Source organism: Aptenodytes patagonicus, chromosome 1, assembly GCF_965638725.1.
Source record: "Aptenodytes patagonicus chromosome 1, bAptPat1.pri.cur, whole genome shotgun sequence".
Taxonomy (NCBI): Eukaryota; Metazoa; Chordata; class Aves; order Sphenisciformes; family Spheniscidae; genus Aptenodytes; species Aptenodytes patagonicus.
Genome location: NC_134949.1, coordinates 12,444,061 through 12,466,314, shown reverse-complemented (window position 1 = coordinate 12,466,314; position 22,254 = coordinate 12,444,061). Strand labels below are relative to the sequence as shown.

Sequence of the window (22,254 nt, the reverse complement as noted above, 5' to 3'; positions counted from 1 at the left end):
TCTACGGTTGCTTTGGTATAATAGCTGCAGAATAATATTTGCCAAGATGATGTGATATTCTTCAGCTCCCAGAAGTGAAAATTGGGCTATATCATTCAGAATCACATTTTCATCTCAAACCTGGCAGCACGTGTCATTGGAAAATAAGCTTGGAAGTACACTTCTGCGAGAGATTCATGAAGCAGTGGGGACAAAGCTAATGGAACATTTAACTATGTCATATGTTTTTATAAGTGGAGATGAAGGGAAAGAAATCCCTTCCCATCAGTCTACAGGGTCACTATTTTCTATTTATCTCTATGTGGATTTTCTAGCACAGACACAGCCATCACCTTGAAAGGGGTAGGACGGTGTGTTGTTGCCGCTGGCCACCCCATATTGGCCAAGGAAATTGCTCTTTAAGTGTTCCCACATTTTCTGTGGTCTCTCTTTGGGGTATGAAGGGAGACTACAGCACCGTATGGAGTACTGTATGGAGATACACGTTTCTCTGTCTGCCACACACTGCAGTTCTGAGCAATACTGTCTGAACAGGGACAGTACACAACTTAACGGGGAACAGAGCAGCTCTGCACAATGATGTACATACATGGTATGAACCAAAATACAGACCAACCCATTCTAAATGTTCCTCTCTCTCTCTAGCAAATCCCCCTTCTCTCCTCCTCCTGTGTTGTTACGACACTAAATTAGAAGCAGTTCTATAAGCACATATTTAACCCCTATGATGGAGTACCTAACAGGAAGAAAAGACATTTTCAACCTCGTGCCGTGACCCTGCACCAGAACAGAAGTGAACTGGAAGAATGCAGCACCAGAGCACTGCAGAGCCTCCTGTGCGTGACTTCTGGAATAACCAGGTTGAGGGTCTAGTTTCTACAATTACTCATGGTTTTCTTATTTCTATATAACTCCTACACCTTTGTTAATCCTTCTGGCCAGCAGCATGAAGTGCTTTGTACTTTGAGTTTAATGGACCTGACAACATCGATCTGTTTAAGCTTTAACTTTGAAGGATTGTTAGTGTTGTGCAGATCACATCTTTATAGGTGCTACATGGAATCACGTAATGAAAGAAAATTAAGCTGCTATAAACATCACTGTATTGTCTGGGGAAGCAGTGCATTATTTTACAAGATGCAGAAAGTTACGGCCTGTAGTAATTTAACAATATTCTACCAGGGACACAGAGAACTAAATTAATTCCCGCTTCAACTCAATGAAAGTTCATGATGATATTTCACTTGAGCAGTAAAAACTGTGCTCCAAGTTATGACTGTGCCTCTGTATATTTCCTATGTAACTTTGCTTATGTTCTTACCTAGTAAGTTAAAATCATCCCTCAAGTGACTTATTTTTTTTTTTTTTTTCAATGCCTAAACCAGGCTAAGGTGGTAGTGTTCCTCCCCCTTTTAAGATCAGTCACAGCAGAAATGGGGAAATAAATAGTAATCACTTCAGAGAAGGCTTCAAGAAATGAAACACAAAGCGTTCTACCTTTTTTTTTTTTTTAACTGGATTTAAAGGTGATCTTCAGTGTAAAACAATGGTCTGGTTTCAGATTGAGTATTAAGACAAATCAGGAAACTGTAGAAAATTCTCAGTGTATCACACAATCCTTTATAAACTTATCTTCAGAAGTTATGCACGTGTTCCCTCCACCACCCAAACGGCTTAACAGACAGCTGCCACGTGGTCTAATCCTGTTTCATGTACGCTGAGACCTGGAAGGACACTCGAGTCACTTGATGGGAGGATAAGAGGTGCATTTTTTGCTCAAAGCTTACTGTCTCTCCAAAACCATAATTATCCTCTTAAAATTCAGCTTTTGTCTAGTCTTTGGTAACTATTTATGAACACAGACATTTCCAAAGCAGAGTAAAAGACCAGTTACTGTACTTTACATTGCAGTCCATGACATAACGTGTTCTTAACAACAACAGCAATGCCGTGAGCCTCAGGAAGTTCTTGCCCAAGTCAGGAAGATTTCTGCCTTTCTACAAGAGCACAATCTGGCCTCTGGCCATAATGCATTTAAACACATGCCCTCAGCAACCCCTCCATGTTTCCAAACTCAGTGAAAGTTACCATTAGAAAGTTGCAGTGAGTAATGAGCTGTAAGGAATTTATAAGGGGAGTTTTGCTTTTTAAAAGTGAAAGTGATATACGAGGTACATAAATGTTTAACATCTTTTTACTGAGCTTTACCCATGACCTTGAAAGGCAACTCTATAAGCATTGTTCCCTCAGTACAAAACATTGCAACCTTATTTCTAGAATTTCAGTTAGCATCTTTAAATTTTTAAGTCATTATTAGGTTCACTTGACCTAAAGTTACCAAAAGAAGATATATCATTGCCACAGTGTTATGGAAAAGTTAGTATATGTGCACACTGCTCACTGCATGAAACCCTTATTGAAAAATGACAATGTCATTTCCGAGGTCTGTACTGAGCTAAAGGACAAAGCTGCACTTCAGTTTCCCCCATGATGTGTCTGCATTTCAAGCCTCTCCACTGTCTGATGGACAAAAAAATATCAGGCACAAGAAGCAATGACATTTGTTTTTATAACAAACCCTTCTACTTTATCTTTTTTCATTTTCCTTTACACTCATCTTCTTTTAAGGTTCCTTCTTTTGTAGAAGAGAACTTAAATCTGTAGTCTTTTTTTTTTAAAAAACAAACCTTTAATCTTTATTCAGAATTCTCTTTTATGATGCTAATGGAGGATTATACAAGAACTAACATTTTCTTATGTTTATTATTGTTGCTCAAGTCTTCCACATTTAATAAAAGAGGGACAAAGAGAGACAGTATAATTGCATCGTGCAGAAGCCTTCTCTTTTCTTTTAGACTTTACAGCTTTTTCAGAACTTTTAAAAGAATTTCAATAAAATAGGAACTACTTAACAGAAATAAATTCTTTAAAGCATAGAGCTTGGATATTTTCCTCAACTTAGTAGGCAAAAAAAGCTCTTAGAAACACAGTGCCTCATGGACTTCAAATATTTTTTGGAAAAAATGGAAGCTAGTGGAAGCATGATCACCACTGAATCCCTCAGATATCCTGGCCTTTCTTCCACTTCTTTTCTCCAGTTCAGAATGAACAGCTCTGATCCAGGCCAGAAATAACCTTGCATCTTACTCAGAAGAGTCTGAAAAGTAAAAATCTCTACAAAAACCCACCAGACGTATCAGAGTTGGGAGATGCAAATTGAGGATAATGACAGGAAAGAACAGGAGTAATTAAATGCTCTCTTTTTGTGAAGATGATGAAAGGAAGGATTTTTCTCCAAAATTCATCGCTCTCTTCCAGGACATGGCATTATATAGTACAAAACCAGAATGACAACTATTCTGACAGCTTTAAAATCTAGATTACTAAATTGTTTCTGGCTCTAATTGCCATGTTTCTGAGTCAGTACAATTTTAACTGTGTATTTAAATAGTAGTGAGTTGGTGCCCAAATCTTGATACCAAGTACAGATGCATTTGCATTGTAGATAAAAGTGACTGATGATCTCATGGCAAGTTTTGACGCACTATAGGAAATTATCATTATTTTTGAAGCACACAAAGATAAACTAACAATTAGATAATATGTATTATAGCTAACCTCATTCTACATGATGCACAGAAGAAAACCCTGCCCCATAACCTTTGGTAGTCGATGGGGAACTCTACATTATTTCACATATTCCTTGAATGAAACCCTGAATAGTAGAATGACTCATTTGTACATTTCACCATCTCCTCACAGGACTTAGAAGGAAAGAAGAGAGAGAAATATGAAACCAGCCTGATTTTTATCCTATCCTTGAGAAGGTAGCTGTACTAGATTATCTAGAGGACATAAACCCTGAGGTATATTTGGGAAAGAGCCTTGCTTACTGTATGGACTAGACTTACACAGTTCCATCACCTAAGCATTAGCTTCTCCAACCTGTGTAAACCCTACAGCCTCAAGTCATAAGCTTCCTTTCCCTGCCCAGTTGCTGAAGGCTTGGAGTCAGACACCAAACCACCAGCTTGCTGAGCGGGGAGTCAGCCAGGGCTTAGTAATATGGAGTCAACAACACGGGGTGTTTCTCTCTTCTTTCTACCAGCGATGTTTTCAAACAAAAGCAATGACTTCTACCATGCTTTGTATAGTACCTGATTTATTTTACATGAACATCTAGAAAACGTACTCCTCAGGGGACCTGACTGTTTGCCTTAATAGAATCAATCCTGACATGAGCTAGGACATTCACATGACTGCCCAGACCAATGTTATAGGTGCTTAAGTACTTGTACTGATGACACCTTAAGCAACTAAGAATTTTATCTCTCTGTAAAGTTAGATGGCAAAAGAACATGGATTTTAAGGACCACAGATCTGGACAAGAACCAAAAGTCTACCTAAACCTACCTATGTCCCTCTGTTGTTCTAACCCCGAGGTCCTTTACATTGCTATGGAAATATAAAGTAACTGGAGCATGAATAAGAATGATGACTTTAGGCACCTATGGCAGTTTTTGACATACAGCAACTACCTCCTATTTCATTCTGTTCAGACACATGAAAACCTGGAACTGTAAGCTGTATATACTACCAAGATGTTGTTTTAGGTGCCACAATACTAGCTTCTTCACAGCAGTATCCTGGTAGTGTTGGCCCCTAAGCAAAATTGATGTGCCAACTCAGACCATTGAAGAATTTGAATGCTTTTAACCTATTTTTAATTTACTCTAGCACCTCCCAAATTTCAGTACTGTATTAGCATCATCTTCTTTAATCAAATATTGTCTTTTTTGCCTCTAATTCAAAAACACTTTTTGATTTTTTATTTTCACCTGAAAAAAATGTAATAGCAAGCCATATTATTCTGAGTTATTCTGATTAAATAACACTATGAGATGAAATTAACATACAAAATATAATCTTCTGTATGATTTAAGAAGTGTAAAGCAAAGTTATTCATAACAAGAAAATAGGAATAATTAGGTACTGATGTTGACAATATATAGGTACATGGGTTTAATGAGGAATGATAAAATGTGCATTCCACAGACCTGGTATAACCAAGTACATTCCAATTAGTGCAAGACTAATTCTTTGCCAAAAGCTGTAAAATAACTGGAAGATCCTCAGTCCACCCATAATGCTTCAGATTACCTGCACTCGTACACATGAAATGATTTTGCCATCTTTTGCAAATAAATTGTTTGTATTCAGACATGAAAAATAGAAACAAAGTATGCAGCCAGCTGGGCCTCGTCAGCTGCAACTGAGCAAAGCATGGGGCAACCAGGAGAAGCTGCACAATGATGGCAGACTGAGGGGCTTTCCACCAAGTTGTGCTAACTTTTGTATACTGCAACTATTAACTGAGAATGTCAACAACTGTATAATAGCACTGTATAGAGATGCGTTCCTGATATCCTCTTTTTCCCCAATCGCTCTCTCTGGCAGGGCAAAAGAGGGAAAGCTTTTTTATCATATGAGACTGCACAGAACAGAACAGCTACACAGATTTACAGAGGATTTGCATGGATAGAATGAAAAGGCAGTAGCCCAGCTCTTCACTGCATGTGGTATCCAAAACAGCAAAGGGAAGAACACTGCTGCACCAGCAACGCAAGCCCAGTCAGGAAGTGCAGGCAGTGCTGATAACCTTCCACAAGCAAACAGAACTTGCAGAGGCTCAGAATCACTCAACATTTGATGTATTTTAGTGGAAGACAATGCAGAACATCTCTAAAGGAACAAGAGATTTTTTTTTTTTTTTTTTACACAGATGCTGCTACTACTACCAGGAAGTCTTGTGTAAAAACAGCTTCTGAAAGGAAATCTTGTGAAATCACCATTTTGAATGCCACCATAGCTTGCATTTTTCAATGAATTAAAGGTCATGAAATGACAGGCTATTCTCTGCATTCTAAGAGCTCTTCAAGCAGGAGTACAGTACAATGTACATTTGCCAATTAAATGAAGTCTCCTGTGAAACGAGTGAATCGTAGCAGGACAGAGCTCTGCCGCATAATTCCTGACACATCTGTGATCAAACTTTCCAGGACATGCTCCACAACTTCTGCAGAGAGGAAAAAAAAAAAAAAAAAGGATTCTATTTTTGCAAGAAGAGGTAGGGTGTTTTCGATTTAAAGCTTGGGGGGAAAAAAACCAACAAAACCCCCCACATTTCTGTGTTTCTCTAAGATTAACAAATGCCAAAAAACAGGTCAAGCATCCAGTCAAGTCAGTACCAATATGAGTTGAAAAAGAAAGCTTATCAATCAAAAACAAAAATGGGAATCAGAAAATACAGATGACTTGAAATGAGTGGTGGTATGCATTTTCTCATTAGCAAAAGACCGCTAGAACACAGGTAGAGACTCCACCATCAGCAGACTGGAATGAATTTCAGTCTTTCCTACATATACATACTATTTTTGTGAACAATGTGATAATATCTTAGCAACATATAGCATGTATTACTGATGATTTTCAACAAAAATACAAAGAAAATACATTGATAAAATAATGGCATATGTAATTTATTATTATGAAATTTAATACTAAAAATATCTAATCTCTAACTTGAAAGCATGTTGTTCTCTAGACCCTTTTATATATGTCCATGCCAACTTTTTAAAATTCAAAGACAATAATTTTAAAGCTGAAATTACAACACTGTTCTGCATTTAAATCCAGATCGCTGCTTTCGTTTGAAATACAATCTGGAACCTCTGCACTTTTTTTTTTTTAAACCAAAAATATATTTCTGCCATCTCCCCAGTAAGAACATTTCCCTATTCAGAATCATTGAAACAAATTTGACAGAATGATTTGAATAATCCATATTAGATTGATAGCTAGTCAAGAGGTTGATGTGTTAATAACAGTAATACATTGGAAAAAGAAAAGTGCATTGGGTAGAATCAAAACCTGGAGATACAGGAGAAATATAAAGTTGTGACAAACTGTCATAGGACAAAAACAGGACAGTGGTACCCTCAGGATAAAGGGAGATAAAAAGGAAAGGACTTGCAGAAAAGAGTTTTCCTCATAACAGTTTTCCACCAGTAAATTATAAATTAATCTCACCCCTACTGGTGAAACCAAAGCTTTATTCACTCTTCAGATGTTAAAGATGTTACAAAGCACCTCTTTAATCTTAATTCTCTATTTTTTTTCCCTCAAAAGAATTTATTCTAGCCAGGCTACTTTTGAATCTAAAACATGGTGCCACTAGAGGCACTAGTCCATTGACCTTGGCTTACCATGCACAGAAGGTTTGAAATTCTTTCTTTTTTCATAAGACCCAGAAAATATGAGGGGTACCTCGTTCTTTAAAGGCGGGGGCATGACAAAAATATCAAAGTTTGAAAAAGTGCTTTAAAGTAGTCTCAGTTGTATAATCTCATTAATGCAATGTAGCCTTGACCTTTCCAAAGGAAGGGAGCAGTGGCATAGAGCATGGTGTCCAAACAAATCAGCAAGGACCTAGGCTCCAGTTGGTGTGAGGAGGCTACTGAACTGCAGGTGCGTTTCAGAGACATAGATGCGAGCAAGCTGGTTGTTTGGTGAACCTGAACTTGGCCAACTGCTTAACAATTCACATAAATTGCCCAATATGCACCACATGTTCTAGTCACAAGAAGTCCATCCTCACTACCACTGATTTTCTTTGGTTGTGATTGTAGACGAAAGCCCCAGAAGAGAAAAATAAATTTAGGCAGGATGCGCTGCTTTTATATTGGACCTTTTTATTCAATGATGTAAATATGGATTTAGTAGCTTAATTTAGGCATCCAATTCTGAATATCGATTCTTTTACACAACTCATTCTTTTTCTTTTGTTGCTATTGTTCTGAATTTCTAAGAGCAGCTGTTCATGCTCCATGTTCAGTGTTCAGTTGTTCTTCAGATGAAAATCACCAAGTAAAGATTATCCACTGTCTCTGACAGTTTATCTTTTACAGACTGAGAGAAGACAGAGGATTAAAAAAAAGGCTTTAATGATACTAAAAGACAACAAATCCAAAGGTCATCCAAAGACATGGAAAGTTCAAAAATGAAGAAGCTTTTTGAGGCAACTTCAGTCCAAGCAGTTCTAACACTCCCAGGTGAACTGCATTACCCATGCCTTATCACAAAACTCGTACAATCTGGCAAGCGCTTCTGCCTTTACATAAAGTACCTCAGTTTCCCTCAAGAAAAAAAACCCACATTTTTTGACCTATTTGACTGTAGATGGAGGCTAAATTTATCTAGAGGATGTATTTTAAAATCTTTTAATATTGAGAAAGCAATTCAAAAAGATTATGTAGTAAATTAAAAATGGTTTAGAAATCATGGGAATGCTTACATTCAAACATGCTGCAATGGCTGTTAATCATATTTGTAATTTTCATAATTTGAAAGATAGTTTTGTTATTTCAGGAAAAAGGTCAATAGTACATCTAAGACCTTCAGGCTAGAAAAGCCTACTGTCATAGGGAGATATAGTCTCTATCCAAACTTCAAGCTGCTTTAGGCAAGTCAAGAGCTATGACTTGTACTTGTAAAATAAGTTAATTGTGGCCTCTTCTATTATTTGCTGTTCTTGTTCTGCAGAGACAAGGTACTTTATCAGATTTATGCTATTGCCCCTCTAGTTTCCTGCTGGTTCTCAAGTAATCAATAAGATTAGTGCTATCATCAAATTCATGTAAAACTGTCACTATCCTTTATCCTTCTGGTATCGTGTGAATTAGAGAACTCATTCTGCCACACTAGAAAGCCTCCTCAAAGTTAAACAAAAAAATGGATCAATTCTTGGGGGCAATCAGCACAAATATTCTAACTAAACTTCTCATCTGGTATTATGCATGTGTTCTATCACATATAGCTAGCTACAGACAGATATGATTAGCAACCCAAGCTGCTTGCCAGAGACTTTAGTCTTTAAATCACATGCTGGTTAACATCACTTAAGGAAGATAGGTGATACTCTTTTGTACGAAAACTGCTTAAAAAAGGTCAGGTTTGCAATTTCAGAACTTTCTCTAGCTTTTTTTTTTCACTGCAAAAACTTCTAGTGACTTTAGTGGTACTATCTCTCCAGTTGACAGTGCATCAGATTACCTGTTATACAAATAATTTATATTGGCACTGAAGTATAAAACAAAATTACTGATTTTGGATTATTTGATTTTGAAAAGGGGAGAGAAAAGCACAGTGTTTAAGGACCAAAAGGACAGAATGAAGCAGTGGAAAGAATGGGAGTCGGGGGCAGAATTAGCAGTCTCCCTTTCTTATAAATGTGACTTGGGTGCAAGGACCTCAGAGAAGCACAGGCTATTGTAACCGCACAGCCAATGAAATCATCCTAATGTCTTCATATGATCTTTCATGGGACATTCCAGCTGTAATATCGTAAGTGGTACACAACTACTGCTCTTTATTTTGTTACATCTCTTCTCACTTCATACTATAATTATACCACATCAGACACATTCCATTTCCTCTTCTTCTTGAAGAGTATTTATTTTCTTTGGATATCTGTTATTTTAAGGTGAGTATTTAAAACAGATGTATTAGTCACTGAATAGCTGAGAATTGATGTCCTCAATATGTAGAGCTGCAAAATTTCTGGGAAAAGGTGACAGAAGTGATGTGTGTTCTCTCTCTCAGGACTAACAAACAGTACAGTAATTTCTATCAGCATTGCTATTTGTAGACAAAGTTTGGGCATCCGTTTACCCTAGATCTTAATTAAGATAAAATCGTAATTCACTTTGATAAATAAATTAAAAAAAAAAAAAGACAAAGTTGGTTTTTGCTTGGATTTCTTGTCATCAGTGGGAAGCAGGGGATGAAAATGCAGTGCCCGCAGCCCAAACACCCTCCGAGCCTGAGCAATGCTTCATGCCCACTGACTGAGAGGCAGCACAGTGCCAATGGTAACCTTTATCACTCTGCTCTGAAACAGACAAAATAGCCCATAAAATTGCACAGAAAAGTCAATACAATGATGCATAAGCCAATCTCTTATAACCAGACATTCCCAGCATCTTCACAGAAACAGGTCAGTGTACCGTGTGCATTTCCAGGAGGTAATTAAGAATACTACATGTAGCAGTGGAAAAGAAAGCAAGGTCCACGGGCACCAGCTTGACCACCACTCCACCTCATGCAAGTCAGCTCGGGCACTGTCTGAGCCATGGGTTTATTTGTCAATCGTTCTTTGCCTCCTCTATTTAAACTGTCAGCTATTTGAAGTAGTGACCTCCTCATCATCTTCTGGTACCCGTGGCTGTGCTGCATACAGCACAATGGGGCCCTCATCTCATGTAATTACCCGATTTGGTTTAATTTTGCTTGAGATACAAAAAAAGGCTGAATATGCTTGCCAATGATTTGCTTTAAGTACACCTTGGAGGTGTGCTCCATTAGATACACAACAAGAACGCTTCCCTAGAGCTCTGCATTGCTCTATTCTGAGCCATCAAAGTCAAGTCTAAGCAATAACTAACACTTGTCTGAAAGAATAAAGCAGTCATTAAAGTTAGGTACTGTTATTTCCAGTGATGCAGACATTTCTTGGCAGTACAGTGTGCTAAGCACAGGTTATTTTACCCTAAGAATAGTTCCATATGACGTCAAACTGGCAGATCTTTTAACTGACAATATCTGGACTTTCTAATTTGTTTCTTTTAAGAACAAAGCTGTGCACTGAATTTCCACTCTTGAAAGATACTTTTGACACTGAACAAACTTAAGAAAAAAATATGAAACCACTGGCAAGTCTGTTTCACACATTCTCCTTTGAATTCTCTTGGCTATATACATTTTAGAAGAGGAACAAAGTATTTTACAAATGAAATTTGAAAGGCCTCATATTTGTCCAAATACGGATTAGTCAAATATATCTCACATCCTTATTCAGAGCAGCAGAACTACACACACAGAGCTTCTGAGTGGGAGGTACCTTCACCCAATATATATTTATCACCCACTTGACTTCTGCCACTCTTTCCTCACCTTTAAATTCAGAAACTTCAGATGAAAACCTGGGTATGTAATTGGGATTTCCTTCAGTATTTACTCAATATTGTCATTCCTTTGTTGTAGTGACTAATATAGAAGGTATTAGAATTAATACAAACTACTGTTCTATGGTAACGCCTATTAGGTCCAACCCCAGGGAGGAGGGACAGGAGAGGAAAGCCTCATCATAACTCAGTATATACACACCCAGAGGTGCCTTACTTCTTCTGATTGGTACCCATGAAGAAGACTATGACTATGGTCTCCTAATGTAATACACCTCTCTGCCAGAGGGAAAGACCCTGATTGTTTTGGAGATGGAGATTTCTCCAGGGCTGAAAGTGTGGAGTGAATTCCCCTGAGGCTGAGTGTCCTCACCACCCTGTAGCAATTTCTGCTTCAAGTAGAAACACATTTTATTGACTTCAGTATCTCAAAAAAAAGCCATTAGTGGCACTTACCTTTGCCATAAATGATGAACAAAAGCAAGTCCAGCAAAAAAGAAAAAAAAATTCACTGCATACACTTTCTCTTCTGGGAAGAGAATTAGACAATGAACAGAAGCACTTTGTAATACCCAAGACTTCAACAGTACACAGACAATACTGCAGCATGTAAGTTAAATATATTTATACATAGACCAGATTATACTAGAATAGAACAAAACCATGTTTGAAAATGATGGTCTTAAAGTCACTCAAAATGACCCAAGAACCTAATTATTCACAGAAGATGGATAAAAATAAGAAATCACAGCAGAAAGGAAGGATATTAAGTGTTCATAGGTTTCATATTTGCAGTTCAGTGTTACCTATATTCACCTAACACAGAGCAATCATATCGCCAATTGCAAACTAAGCAAAAAGAAGGAATTATCACTATTTTGTACGTGGGGAACTATAACGCATAATGGCTGCATTTCTTGCCTGTGGTCACTCACATATACCATGTGGCTGTCACAAACTGAACTTTTTTTCCTATGTTGCTGATGAATGTCTTAAATAAACCATCCTTCCTCCAAGACTTCTGTGTTAACAGTAATACTGCATTATCCAGTGCAATGAGCCTCAGCCATACACCCAGTCCTCTCCATTCTTTCATCATTGTTTTCCTTCCTAGTGTTTGCATTTAGAAAACTTCCTGATCCCCATGACTCCCCCCCCCCCCCCTTTTTTTGAATTATTTCACGTTATCACTTCTGACACATAGCCAGTGGAGGATGCACTTCTGGGCTGCATCCTCCAGTGGTGTAAATGAGTGCAGTGGGATAGAGTAATTCACCTGAGCTACTGTCGATCTGAGGTTATACCCCAGAGGATATCAATGGGAATCTCTTCAAATTAATAGATGATTTTTTACATCTGTGAATCAGCTTGTCATTGTTTGACTTTTTCCAGTGCTGTTTAGTCACGATGTCTTCCACTATCACTTCATATTCCCTGTCTGGGAAGGAAGCATACAGACTCTATTTTCAACCACAGCTCAACTACTCTGCCAGCTCTTAAAGAATGGAATTTGCAATTGCATGGAAGAACATATCAAAGGAGACAGGTCTGACCATGACTGTCACTACCAAAACTGCTTCCCTGTCACATACTCTCCCCAAAGCTTTATTCTTGTGATGACACAAAGTTAGAGCTATCTCTTCTCACATTAGTGAAGACTGGAAAGCTGCTTGCCCACACGGCAACTGCAGTCTGCCGACAGCACTACCAAGCACAAGGTGCAGCATGACTAATTTGTTGTCTGCCTATGGCATTCACAGTCCTAGATGTGTTTTGTGGCCTTTCTCCAGATCCCTGGACTTGGACGGAGAGTGTCAGATACTGCTTACCTGTGTTTAACAACTACCACTTATTACCATGGCTATTTTTCTGTATTGTAGGACAACCTCAACAGTTAGTGTTTCTAAATAACTTCAGGAATAAGTTTAGGGTATGAAAAGTATGCTAAAACCCCATACAACAGAAAAAGGGGAAGAAAATTCAGGAGACAAACTTCAGTCAGGTCTTCCGAACTTGGAGACCTGTCAACATTTCTTTCCCCCAAAACTGCATTTTGTTATTTTTTGTTCTCCTCTGAGATGCTCAGCATATTTCTCATCTGTATTACTTCTGGTTTCCCAACACCTGAAGTCCAGTCCTCCTGCTTGCATTAAAACAAGACCTGTGCCCTGGCAGAAGACCGCTGCCCAGTCCTCCTTCTAAAGAGCACATATTTTCTTCTATATTATTTGCAATATTCTATCTTTTAAAAAGTTTCACTTTCTTGACCTTGTCTGTTGAAAGCTTTATTGCTTTTCTAACTTGCTTTAAATTAACAGAACTTTTTCTTCATTTTCTTGTTTATGTATCAGTTTCATTACTGCCGTCACACAGCTCTGGGGACAGAGCTAGTTAACGGCTGCATCTTGACTGCTGCAAATACAATCGCACGTTCTGCCCTGCGATAAATGCGTGTAATTCCTGTTGACAATGCAGTGAAAATCAATTTCATATGGCACTGAGAACTGCAGCCACTTATACAAGGCAGCATTTGACTCTTAGGATTACACGGTCATTTCTAATTTGGTAGAAAGTGGTACTGCATTATTAAAAATAGAGAAATGCAAGGATCACAAACCCAACCAATTCATCCCATCCACAGGGGCCACAGTTTCCGAGTGCAGAATTGATCCATTATCCTCATGTCATGCTTTTTTGGCCCATCCATCCTTTGGTGCACACAGGGATGTACACTTGTATAATGTACAATGCAAACTCTTATCCAGTAAATACTGGCTTACCTGTTCTAACTACATTTGGTTTATCCTGATTTAAAACAGGTGTGGATTTAGTTCTCTGCCTCCTAGTTTGACAGAGAATGCTCACTCAATTCACATAAGTGAAAGATGTCTCAGTCTGACCTGGAAGGCTGAGAAACCAGTGGTCATGCCCACTGCACCCCTAGGGCCAGTGCTGTCAGTCTGAACAAAAAGCAAAGAACAGTAAAAACTCAAGGTCAAGGACTCTCTTATAACAGTTCTCCTGGTTTCACTGGCAATTATACCCCTATAACTGAGGAAAGTTTTCTCCACCTCCCTTTCTAATCAGGGATGAATGGAACTCCTGAAATGAAGGCTTTATATTTATTTTATCTTCAGCTTCCAAAAGAAAAGGGAAATGCTTCAGCGTCTTTTTTTGGTGGAGCTTTTCAAAGCTCCATTCTTTAATGTAATAAAAAAACCCCATACAATAGCATTCAAAACAACACAGCTTTCAAAGAACGTCCGCTCATTACCGTATAAATAGCAGAGTCACTTACTCAGTATACCTTCCTCTGCCTATCATTCCAGTGTCAAGCCTGCAAGTTCAAAGGTGCACCCTTTTTTTGCCAAAACCAGAAGCTCTATTTTTTGTCTACTAAGCAATTATTTTATGAGGGAAGAATAATTGAGTCCATTTTAAATGATATATTGTCTGTCAGCCAAGTAGATCTGTTCTGAAAGGCATGGTCCTGACTGTCGGACACGGCTTATGTTACTCTGCTTAATTTCATGTCTACTGCAGAAATAGGTGAATAAGGTCAGTAGCTACAAAAATTACTTTAGAGGTTTGAGTATTTCAGATATAGATCTATAGATATAGATTTATGCGACAACAAAAGAACACATATGCAAGACAATACGAACTTCCATTGCCATGTGTGCTGCACCTAAACAACAAATTTTCCTAGTTTATACGTCTCCTCTGTTGCCCTATTGCATTCTAAACAGCATGGTATTATTATATGAAGTATAACACTGTGACATATGAGGCAGATCAAACTCTCTCTGTTGGACAACAATTTGACCAGCCCAGAAAACTGCTTTTTTCTTTAAATTTGTCCTTTTAAAACTGCAGAAGAAAGAGATTATTGTTCTAGAGCCACAGTTTATGAGAAATACAACTTTGAAAACACCATGCAGTTTCAGAAATTAATTCAGCATTAGACAGTTCAGTTGCTCAGTAATAACATGGAAGACATGAACCAAGCCACAAATCTATTTACAGGAAGACTGTTTCATCTACAGCCCATCTCTTCATGCCTTGCAAATGGCCTCAGCAGCATTAATTCAGATAGTCTTTTGACACTAAGAAAACAGATTTGTTCATCTCCACCCTACTCACATGGCACTGTGCGGAGGTAGAGATTGTCTCTTATGATCTGCTGGAGCTCATGGTCTACCGAACCTTTCTGGAACCGTAAATTGAGGTAGTGACGAAGGTCCTTATCAACAATGCCTCCTGTCAAGGAAAAGACAAATGAAAGCATGATTTAAAAATATATTGCTTTGATGGAGGCAATGAATCACTTGTAAAGTCTCAGTGGCTCATTTTCCTTCATGTTTCTGTCACGATGGATGACAGAAGCACAAAGAGCTTTCTGATTAAAGCATGCAGTTGGTATAATATTACTTAGTATCAATAACTGTAAAGGTTAAAACAGCTAATGACAACTAACTGCCTAGATCTGTACAGTCCAGAAAATACATATAGGATTATAGACAGAGATGTCAATTTTTTTCTGCACAAAACTGGAACATATTGTTATTATATAACTACCTAAACATATATCTAAATAATACATTGTTAGGTATTATGTTCCCCATGACCTTGTACCAATTTCCCACCTGCTTATTAAACCAAAAAAATCTTGGTTCAAAATATCTCTGTAATGTTCAGTGTTTTCAGTCCAAGTGTAACCAGAATAAAATGCAGCTGTACGTAATGATCACATAAATATGATATAATCTTTTGTGTTACTTATTTCTAACAACACTTACATCTGAAAAAGATACTATAGCAAACGAGTACATATTTTATTTCCACCACTGAAAAGAGAGTCATTAGTAATAAAACATCTCAGCATAACACTGTAAGCATGGGGGGGCGGGGGGGGGGAGGGGGGGCAAGAATTAAAAAAAATCTGTATTTGCCACTTTATTATAACATTAGGAAAAAACAACTTAAAGTATTGTTTAGCCACTGACTGGTGTATCATGTTCCACTATTAAAGGTATACCTATAAATTTAATCCAACATTATTAATAAACATTTCCCAATATAGTTCCTCTCCATTTCTTTTAACCTGGAGTATGGATCATGTTTATAATTATGGAAAAAAGTCTATAACTAACTGCATTTCTTCCTTCTCTAAAATTCTGACATGAGAAAAATATAGAAAATCATTACTACATCAAGTTCTGACATATATTCTGAGGTGAAAAATTGCAAGCAGATAGATCCCTAACTTGTTGCTTCACACATTCAACCCTAAAACAGTTTTCAAATGGCATTTGCTATTGAACCCTCTGCCAAAAGTCTTATTGACTTGGACTATATAAAGATTTTCCTGTAAAAAGGAACAAATAACATTCCTACCTAATTATTTGAAAGTCACTGCAGAGCACAAATGGTTATAAAGTGAAATATATTTCTCCTTACAGCTATTCCTATTTATCTGCCAATTACAAGTCCATAATCTTATCGTTGCTGCTCTTTGTCAATAACTTCAAAACCTTTTGTTCCAGGTTTATAAAAAGCTTATAAATAATTTCTGTCATCTTTAGCTAAAGGCAAAAAACCAGCAGATTTTCATAATCAAAAGGGAAAAGAAAAAAAAAAGCCCCAACTCATAACAGACACAAAGAAATACCTGCGTGCCCGGTTCCCAGAGGCTGAGAACTTGCATACAGATCGCTGTTACTCCAGGATCCCAGCTGAGCCACTTAGTCTACTACTTTGCTACCACTAACCCTGTTTCTAGCAATGGGCTCTGTTTGTAGACCAGACCATCCTTACTCCTGCTACTTATGAGATTTCAGGGGAGGCGAGGGCTAGAGGAGGCTGCAGAGAAACTCTCTGCTCCTGATTGGAATCAGCCGTCCTTTCTGATCAGCTGCAGAGACTAAAGGTCCTGCAGCTCCTGCTCTTCTCGCTCTAATATACATACAGAACATGCCCAGTGATGCAGATGCTTTCTGGCAGCCTGAGAAAATGCCAGCTCAAGAACAACAGCTGTAACCTGCCTACTGACATAAACCTGAATCATTCAACTTATGACATAAGTAAGTTTAGGAACCTACACAGATTTCTGACCCTCGAAGTGCATTTTATATTTACAGCCTTTTGCTTCAAACACAGCCATTTACTTCACCATGTGTTAACGAATGCACTAAAACCTCCTAAGCGCTTCATAAAAAGAGTCACCTGATATTTTTGGCAAATTGCATATTCCAAACTGGAATATAAAAATGTCTATTTACAAGAGGAGCTACCTACAGCCTTGTATTTGCTACATACAGATTCAAAAGCAAAAGTTTGTAACAGAAATAAAACCTGTACCTGGTGCAGAGGAAACAAACGTACCAGCTTCCAAGCACAAGGGAAACATATGAATTTTTTCTTAATATCTGAGTATATAGTGTAACATTAGCAAAGTCTATTTTAAAGAGCAGTCAGATGAACTATAGACAGCACATGGACAATTGACAAATTTCCCTCTTCGAAAGTCATTCTGTTTTCTGACCTAAATGACATTTTTCAATTCTCTGGGCATAAGCTACCTTTTTTTTTTTGAATCTGGTATACCATGATATACAATGACTTTTACATCCTGGAAAGTGTAAAAAATAAAATAGTTCGAGAGTCCTGAAGAGCAGATGCAATATTTTTAATTTGTCCTTCCAATTGTCATTCTTCTGCTTTTCTCCTCTAAAAAGCTTTGTTGTTTTACCTGATGCTTGTCAAAAGCATACTTGACTCCAGATGTGCTTTCCAGGTATTTATAATACCTGAGGTTTGAGCAGCCTGATCCTTTTAAAGTACAAGCAGAACAAAATCTTGAGTGTGCTAGTATGGGGCCGTAAGACTTTTTGCAAGAAACTATAGTGATTCGCAAGAATGTGAAACAGACTTGATTTAGCAGCAGTAAATTAGATCTTGTGTTACAGACTATATAAATCAAGAATAACATGAGTAATAATAATAGGACTATGTCCTCAAAAAGGCTGAAATAAGAAACAGAAAATATTATCATTTGGTTTGCTTTGGAGGGAAAAAAGAAACTTAGTGACATTGTCAGTATGTTCATTGAAAGAGAAGCAACCAGAAAGAAACTGTTTTTACAGGCGGTAACAATACTTCACTTTTTAGTGGTCCCATCCAACCCAGTTAGACAAGTGTCCGGTACTTGGTTTCTATAAAATTCAACTTCACATTATTTTCTCTTTTCGCAGTACATTGAAACCCATTGAGATGTCGAAAAACTCCTGATATGAACCTAACCCCCTAGTTTTCTATTATTCCCAGCCAGCCCACAGTGGTGGACCTCGGAACGATGCTCAGGGACCGCCGGCGCCTGTCGCACCGTACCGCCAGCCCCGCTGCAGCTGCACAGCAGCTCACGCAGAGAAGCTCAGAGAGAAGGAGCTCGCGAAGGCCACATCCTGCTCACCGTGCATGACAGTGAAAGGAAGAGCTGTTGTGTGTCAGAGGTATTATACAGCACAAGCTTTAGAAACCCAACCCAGAGACCATAATTAAAAATGTTCTTTGGCCAGTGCCACAGGAGGAGGCTGACAACTGCGCGACAGAGCATGCACTGGCTTGCAGCCATGCAGGGCTTTTTTTTTTATTTTTCCTGGCTTGAGGCCTATACTCTGTTTCAGTTTCATTTCACTCCAATGAATCCCATTGCTTTGCTAGCTGGGAAATATAGAATGTGAATTAAATACTTCCAGTAATGATCTCTTGCATAATGTATGTCTGGTTTAGGTACAGCTACCAATCATGATGGCAAACTCATAACCATGACTGAATTTTATTCCACAGATTATAAAATTAGATACACTTGGCTGAACTAAAAAATGCTCTATTTGCATGTTTTATTTACAAATTTAATGAGCAAAGTATATCTTTTTAGAGTGTTTTAATATATTTCTGTTGGGTTTCCTTCCCTTCTCAAAATCTATTAGCAAAGCCCAATCAGAAAAGAAATACAATAAAGAACACACATACAAAAGGGTATTGAATAGTTTGTAGCTCATTAAAAGATTCAAAACTGAAAAAGATAATTGCCATTTCCAAGAAAATGACAGGGATAAAGGTTTATAATTTTCTCTAGCCCTAAATATTGTAAGAGGTTTTTTTGTAACTTCCTATTTGGTAACCCACCAATGCTGCAGCTGGAGTCTACTCTTTTATTTTTCAGTGAAGGACTACTTGCAAAACACAAACACAAACATCCTTCTTCTTGTTCCCACAATGCTAGCTCTAAGTAATTTTGCAGCATCTTCCAGAGTCTGCTGGCAGAATGCAACATTGACTTTGAGATAGCACTCCCAAGTTAACCTCAGAGAGCTGCCATTTAACTAGTAAAACCATTTTGTAGCTTTGCTGTTAAGAGGTACCTTGTTTTGTTCCCTTCAGTTAATTGACCACCCAGCACAGCTCTTGACTGTAGTTTCTGGGAAATACCACGATTTAACTGGTTGGTAAAAAAAAAGACAAGCTGTACTTCATGTAACAGAGAGGACAGTTTGTGGCACTTTGCTTCCAGAATATTTACGTTTTATTCGGTGTTGTAGTTAGGAGTTGTATAAATTAAATAAAAATGATGTTTGAATACTGCTGCTGCTTTTCTACAAAGGCTGTCTGGAAATGAACTGCCTTTTACTCTAGTTTCGAAATTCACTAAAGCAACATTTCCTAATTATGAAACAGTGCTGTTTGTAGGTGCCTCCAGTATACCATTGATTTGACTGATAACTTATACATAAACATTAATGATTGCTACTGAGATATTTAAAAGACTGTAATTGTTCCTACAAGACTTACTACAAGGGAAATAATTACCTTTACAGATGTTTTTGACAAACACTAAATTGTAAGGGATTATACATTTACTTACCAAATGAGAATGTCAAAAATGACACTCAGCCTGTGCAGTCATATAGAGCCCAGCAATATCTGCAAGGATAGACTTCTTCTCTTGAAATTTGAACATATTTACAGAAGTCTTACTTCAAATACTACCTGACATTCAGATGCTCCCACTCATAGAAATCTCCTTTTATTTGGACAAAGGGTATCACAACAGAGCTTGAAACTTGTTAAGGCCAATGTTTGTTATGTGACCTAGCTTCCAGATACAGCTCCCAAAGAAAACAATAGAAAGGTCCCAAATGACTTCAACAAGAACAGTTGGAAAAGGGAAATAAAACTTCTTATTGGTATTCTTCTAAAGACAAAACCTCTTTGAAAATTGATGGCACGTAAGGCTGAAAACTCATAGAATAAGTTTAACCAGAGATTGACTGTAGCATACTAAAAACATTTGAGCAGAACTAACAAGGCTGGTTTTAGCTTCAGAAAAACATTTATATCGTTATTTGGGCTGGATATATTGCCAGGAAGCTGGTTTGAATTCTAGGAAAATCCATGTTAGCCACAAATGTCCAAAAGACAAGTTAACCAAGGCGGGGGGGGGGGGGGGAGTCATAAAGATGTAAGAATTTTATTTTTTAATCAAACTATAGCAGAATATTTTTTCTTGTATATACTTGGGAAAAAACCTCCATGCTTCTCTCTTGTGTGCTGCTTACTGACATGCTCATTAGAAAAAAACACACTTACAGACTGACTTCTCTGGAAAAGCTCAAATGCAGCATTAATCTCTGATACATAATAATGGTGATAACGTGGGGCTCATTCATTCTGGCTGGGTACAAATTATGCCTCACCGCGTCAGTTTAATTCTCTGTGCTGTAAGGGTGAGTCACCTAACACTGAAACCCTGCAACCCCTCTTGGGATCATCTGGTGGAGCAACAACTTTAATGCCCAGAACACCTGCAAGAAGGGCATGTTCAGACAGTATTCCTCAGGAACCAACCACACACATCTTACTTGTACCCAAAGTCACCTCTGCTCTCCACATCCAGAGCCTCCACAGTCCTCTCTGCGCTCCCCTCCAGGCTGCCTGCTCCTAAAAGCCTGTGTTGAGAGCTACACAGATAGATTGTTGGCCTTCAAGAAGAATCTGTTGCAAGTTTTATTATTCAAGCAAAAGTAGAACTTACAATAATATGTTCAAAATTTTCTTACTGTGGACAAATATTAACCTGTCCTTGCTTCGCAATGGGTAAAACCATCTCCTCTTAAAAGTAGACAGCAATTGCTCCCACCTTTAATGGAAAAGTTACTGTTCTGTTTAATACCCTTTTTCTATGAATACAGCAATACGACTGTTCATCTACTAGGGACACAGATGTTCTTTTTCTGTAATACTCTTTTAGTTTTATCTTCTTTGTGGAAGACAACTGTGATGGAACTTTGAGGTTTGACATGTATTTGAATAAAATATGAAAGACTGGATCGGAATAATGGCATAGTTTTACCAGACTTGAATTATTTGAAAGGTATTCTACTTAAATCATAGCTGCACAATTTTAATTGCTTGAGATAGAGACTTATTTCCCTTATTTCTGGAAATAATATTGCCATATTAATAGGCTGTGAATTGTGTGCTGACATTTTGTAAAAAGAGAAAGATTAATCTGGGTAAAAAAATCCTCGTAACACACAATTTATGAGGGAAGCAAGCTCACAGAGGCTACCATTGTATGACTTCTAATAATAGTTACAAAATATGATTTAGGTTGGTATCTGAATCATGGGAGCCCAGTTTTTTAAAGTCTTTGCAGCATCTCAGTCTGAACCCATAATGTACCGTGAAAAATCACTACCATAATACATTACTTCCTGGCTTTCTAATAGCTTGTTGCATAAATAGCAGAACACCATTTTGCAGACTTTATACTCATGAAACTTATCAAGTGCAAACTCAACTTGCAATAGATAAACTGAACTTTGAAAGCAGAGTTCACAAAATTATTGCTAATCTCTGAGATTGAACTGCATATATGTTATCAAATGCATATCCTTCACCCAAAAAACTATTTTCCTGAATCAAGTGTCATGGCATTCCTGTAAAGTCAAAGCAAGAGTAAAACACTGAGAAAAAAATAAAACGGATGGTGTTTTACAGCTATTTTTCAGTAATGGGAAATTAAAACAACACAAAACGTGCAAATAAGCCTGAGGTCAAGAAGGTGTCCTCCAGCTTTATACACAACACAATACTCAGAACATTTAACTGACACGGTTCCCTCTGTTTCATTTCTGTGTGATGCTCCTTCCAGCTTGAAGTCCATAGT

General features: G+C 37.8%; 1 protein-coding gene across 11 annotated transcripts in view; it reads right to left on the bottom strand.

Moving 5' to 3' along the window:
- MAGI2 (membrane associated guanylate kinase, WW and PDZ domain containing 2) overlaps positions 1 to 22,254 on the bottom strand; it is a 776,332-nt gene that overhangs the window by 517,745 nt on the left and 236,333 nt on the right. For all 11 annotated transcript variants that reach the window (XM_076363454.1, XM_076362360.1, XM_076362617.1 and 8 more), the window contains exon 2: positions 15,165 to 15,281. In XM_076363454.1, coding sequence (XP_076219569.1) covers positions 15,165 to 15,281 — 117 coding nt within the window. The remainder of the gene's footprint in view (positions 1 to 15,164; positions 15,282 to 22,254) is intronic.